The following is a 5,310-nucleotide window of genomic DNA, read 5'->3' on the forward strand; positions in this document are numbered from 1 at the left end:
AGCGTAGAGGGTTCGGCGCATAGGGTCGCACGTCCAAGACCAAGTATGATGCCCGAACGGTGGCTGGAGGGCGGCACGAATCACAATTTAGAATTTTTGTATTCGTTTCTCCCCACGCCGAATAGTAATTCGGAGGGCTTCGACCACACTCTCACAGTTATCCACAATTTCTTGGTTTGAGCAGCCCTTCAGCTCATGGCTGCGGACCACACACTTCGACTGGTTAAACTTCTGGTGTCGCTCGGAAACACAAGGAACACCACCGAAGGTCGTAATCTCTTCAAGTCCGGCCAATTCTTTATCCGATGCGCACTTGATGAGGAGAGCACCAGATGACAATTTATGGATATTCGTAGGAATGTATCCCAGAACCTGTCTTAGAGCATCTCCTGTCTTGAATAATATGTTTAGATCAGTGATCTTTTTCAAGATTGACCCAGGGCTTGAAGGGGTTTCAACTCCTAACCGATTGAGTGGCATGGGCCGTGCCACCCTCCCGTCTAAGCTGGGCCAAAGAGGTGTGTTGGTGAGGGACAGTCCGTAGACTGATCTCACCTCAACCGCCAGGTACCCGGTTTCCCTCCGCACGGGTCGCACCTCACGGTCAACAAGGCGCCCACTCTGTAGGATGGGTGACCTCTCTTTTTGCTGCACATGAGGTCAGCGGTGGAAGGAAAGATAGAAGAAGAAAGAAAGAAGAAGGAGAAGAGGAAGATACACCAAAGTATGTGTCGAATCCGGGTCCCAGAGGGTTGGGGTCGTGCGCGACACCTCGTTTTTGAAGGGGTTGCACCTCCTGCAAAACGAAGCAGTGGGTCTATTCATATCCCTCCGACCCACTGGGGGTATGTATGTGTGTGTGTGTGTGTGTGTGTGTGTGTGTGTGTGTGTGTGTGTGTGTGTTCTCGTGTTCTCGTGTGTTTATGGTGCTATTGCAAACGTATAATCAGATATTGTAAACACGGCTCGTAAGCCAACTCGTGGCTTTCCGAGCACGTGGTTTCGGTGAAATGGGGCTACTCTAGATCTCTGTTCCTTTGATCTTTTGCTATAAAACACCAAATCTGAACCGTTCGAAGAAGTTCAGATTTTCTTCCTTATAATAGTGTAAGTTGTTTGCATATGCGGGTATTTGGAGCTGGAGCATTTGTGCCTGGAAAGGGAAGCCCCCGCGGTCGGAATGCGAGGTCCCCCGGTTCAAAAGTAACACCCATGCATTCGAATGCTGTGCAGAAAGATTAAATGCCGTCTTTTCATTGGCAAAGAACTATACAGCTTTGAGCGTGGTTTCCCGTGGTTATTATTTTATTTTTGGCCTTTGGCATTTAGATAGAAAACCTTGAAAATTAAGGGTCTAAGTTTTCAAAGATCATTTTTAACTCGAAAGGGGTAAAGTACCGGCTAAAAAAAAGGCACCAATAGAAAGAACAGTTCTTTTCCTATTAGAATAAAGTCATCGGCTTGGAATTATTCTCCATGAATCCTTCTGCGAAACTACCAGGAGCACTCAGTATACTACAGTATTGAGCCGGCTCGCTCGCCGCGAAGGCTGGTTCGACGCCGGCCGAGACAACGCTCGGTGTTTTTATTGAAATAACGACAGATCATCGTGTTTGATGCAATAAAATTAAAATACTGATTTGTAATGATCTCAGTCTAGAAAAATATTAGGCTTCATTTCTATGTTATAGTGATTTTACTCTTTTAATGTTGAGATGTTTGGTGCACTTGATACTCTTTTACCATCTGTCAAACATGGGGTTGCAGCCAGCCAGTTAGCGACTTCAGCAATATTGTATTAATATGTTAAATTGAAACAGCTGCCATTCTCTTAAACATTGACTGGGAGGTAAAAGTATGGTACCAAAATTCTCAGGAGACATAGGCCTTTCACATGAAACAGATGAATTTGACATACAGCTACTTCGAAAATTTAGTGTCTGGTACGCTAATATTTTGTTGCATTTGACGTGAAGTCCATTCTCGTTAAAATTTTGTTTGGCCCATAAGTTTTTTCTCTGAGTAAGAATAGTTTTCTACTTTTATATATTACCTTGCAGTGGCATAGCCAAGATAACTGCTAAATTTCAAGTCTCTATCTCAATTCTAAGACCCCCATTGCTATGGAAACATGTTGCTCAACTTTGGAAGCCATTTTCTTTGTCTTCGTGTTTCCCCACCTCGCACAATGAAAAGTTCTGTATTTTCGTCAAATACAGTCATATTTACTTCATTCTTGTTTTATATTGTAGGGAAAATGTGATAGTTTTTTAAAAATAATGTTAACTGAGTTTTGAAATTTCCTCCATATGACTGATATCGACCGACAGTGACACAATATAGATGGCGAAAAACACCATCTATGATTTATTTTGGGCCAATCACAGAGGTGTGCTAGGTGCTCTCAATAGCTTCATGTCGCTCGGAAGGCCACGAGGCCGTGTTTACGCTACCTAATATACGGGTGCCCACTACGGATGGGATCTGCCGATCGCGCGACTCGGTCGCCTCAAAAACAAACTACATGTAGTTTGTAGTTTTCAGTTTCAGGCGATCGAGTAGGGCGATCGGCCCGATCCAGCCGTAGTGGGCCCCCCGTATAAGACTAAGACTAGATCTAGATGACCGGCTCTGGGTGGGCAGAAAATGCTAGCCACCCGAGGTCGCAGAAATCCCCACGGGCCAGTAGCGTCGAGTAGCCTGACGCTAGCCACCCGAGATCGGGCGATTAGAACAGGCCAAATATTTTGCCTTTGTGAAGCAGACGAAGGCAAAGTGTCTGTTCTTGCCTTACTCGATCTAAGTGCTGCATTTGATACCATCGATCATTCAATTTTGATCAGGAGGTTAGGCCATAGCTTCGGCCTATCTGGGGCTGTTCTTGAATGGTTTGAGTCCTATTTGTTTAATCGTACACAGTCTATACTTGTAAATGGTGAAATGTCATCCATTTTCAACTTGCAATTTGGCGTGCCCCAAGGCTCCGTGCTCGGACCACTCTTATACACACTTTATACAAAGCCCTTAGGTTCAATAATTAGGAAGCACGACGTTATCTACCACATGTACGCAGACGACACTCAGCTGTACAAGTCTGTTTTGCCAACAAATTTCAATTGTCTAGTTACCAGCATGGAACAATGTATTGTGGAGGTAAAAAAATGGATGAAGTCAAACAGACTTAAAATGAATGATGATAAGACCGAAGTTCTGTTTTGCAATGCCAAACCGGGGATATTGCTTCGCAATTTTGACCATATATGTATTGGGAATTATAACATCTTTTTCACAGATAAAGCGAAAAATCTAGGCGTTTATTCGACTGCAAACTCTCTATGCTCCATCATATAAACCATCTATGTAAGGTAATTTATCTAGAACTACGCAGAATAGGACAAGTGTCAACATTTAGTGTTGATTCTATCAAAACCCTCATCTCTTCTTTTGCCCTTTCACGTCTAGACTACTGCAATTCTTTGTTTGGAAACCTTCCCACTGAAACGTTAAATACATTACAGCGACTCCAGAACCAAGCAGCTCGTATAATTTTAAAGAAATCTCTCAAAGAGCATATAGCATCAATGCTAATTCAACTACATTGGCTCCTGGTGAAAGCTCGAATTCAGTACAAAATAATTGTTCTTTGTTTTAAGTGCGTCAACAACATTGCACCATCATACCTTTGTGACATGGTCATCGAATACATACCATCTCGGCCTTTAAGATCGGCGACGAAAAGACTTTTAAGACCTGTCCAAATCAAAAGTCAGAGACTTTGAGGGAGAGCTTTTTCACACCACGCCCCCTCCTTGTGGAACGCTTTACCAGCTCATATACGGGAGTCCACCACTTTATCAAAATTTAAATCAGCACTTAACACGCATTTGTTTCAGTCTAGCTTCAATCTGTAATTTCCGACATTCCCAAAACAAATATTATTAGGGAGTGCTTATTTAGGCCACATATGGCCTAAATAAGGTATAGCTTATTTAGGCCCCCTGTGGCCTAAATAAAGTATGGGAAGGGAGTTTAGCTTATTTAGGACACACATGCTCAAACTACCCTTCTCAGGCAACTGAGTTCGTTCCACTTTCATAATGGTGCACCTTTCTCATTTAGTACAGTTTTGTATCAGTGTACAACTTATAAATCATTATCATAATGAATATTGTAAGAACAAAGCACAATACGCAACATTTTGCTCAATCCCAATGGTTTGAATGAGGGCCAGACTTTTCCTTCATGGAGGGGCAAAAGCTAGGCTACCATTTTGGCACACTTTGATCAAGCGAAAAGGTCAAATCCTCCAAATGGACTTCCGGGTCAAATTTGGGGTATAAAATGTGTGTACACAACGTGGTTGAGTCAAAGTTACACTATCTTTGCCTGAGCGGCACTCTCTTGTACTGTCTCGTAGTAGTACATGTAGTAGTAGTTGTAGCAAAGATCGTGTAGAGAATCTTTGGTAGTAGATTCTATGTAGTTGGCAGTTTAGTGAACGTGCACGCGGCAGGGCGAATCGCCCTCGATAAGCCCCGTAGACTTTTGTGATCGGCCACAAAGCCTCGTGTTTTGACAACTAAGTGTTAATCGCACTCCACATCCGACAGGCCTACATCTTTTTAAAAGGAAAAGAAAGATCATCAAAATGGTTGAATTCGCGTGAAAATCGATTCGGTAGAACTGGAACTATTAAAATTTGCTTCTGAAAACAAGGCAATTTTTATAACTCGATGAAATAAAAACTACTGGCTGTGTTATTCTGTATAAATTATGAAACTTCAGGGCGTATTATTATTTTCCAACATCTTTTGACGTCTGAGCTGTAGAGGTTTAAGTTTTCACAACACTAATAGATCTAGTAATAGGGCTTTCCGTAAAAAATGCATAGATCTACAAAAGCAGAACCACCGAATCGACCGGTCAGCGACCCTAGCACCCCGCTCTCCCCTGCACACTGTAATAACGTGTTGCTTCGGTATCGCATTATTTAACTATGACGTGCGGCTATGTCAATTATTGGGATGAACTGACTGACAAAACAATTCACAGTTTTGTTTTTATTTTACCATATACGGCCTATTTCACTTTAATAGTGCAGGTGATAGCTAGATCTAGATTCCCTGTCTAGAATCAGTAGTAGCAGGCCTGTGCTAGAGAAGCAGCCAGAGAGCCCAGGGGCGAAGCGTCTATATATTCAAATAATCACTGCTTCCCTTCCTAATTTTGAAACATTGTCGCTGTCAAATTCATCCATAAACGTAAACCTCTTAAATTAAATGTCAAAAGACGTTCGTAATCAACAATGAA

The 5,310-nt window shown here is 42.5% G+C and overlaps 1 protein-coding gene across 1 annotated transcript in view; it reads right to left on the minus strand.

The window, feature by feature from the left end:
* Positions 1-87: 87 nt before the first annotated feature.
* LOC101848831 (zinc finger BED domain-containing protein 4) overlaps positions 88-5,310 on the minus strand; it is a 14,533-nt gene continuing 9,310 nt past the window's right edge. The window contains exon 2 of the mRNA XM_005102139.2: positions 88-312. Coding sequence (XP_005102196.2) covers positions 88-312 — 225 coding nt within the window. The remainder of the gene's footprint in view (positions 313-5,310) is intronic.

Source organism: Aplysia californica, unplaced genomic scaffold (genome assembly GCF_000002075.1).
Source record: "Aplysia californica isolate F4 #8 unplaced genomic scaffold, AplCal3.0 scaffold00314, whole genome shotgun sequence".
Taxonomy (NCBI): Eukaryota; Metazoa; Mollusca; class Gastropoda; order Aplysiida; family Aplysiidae; genus Aplysia; species Aplysia californica.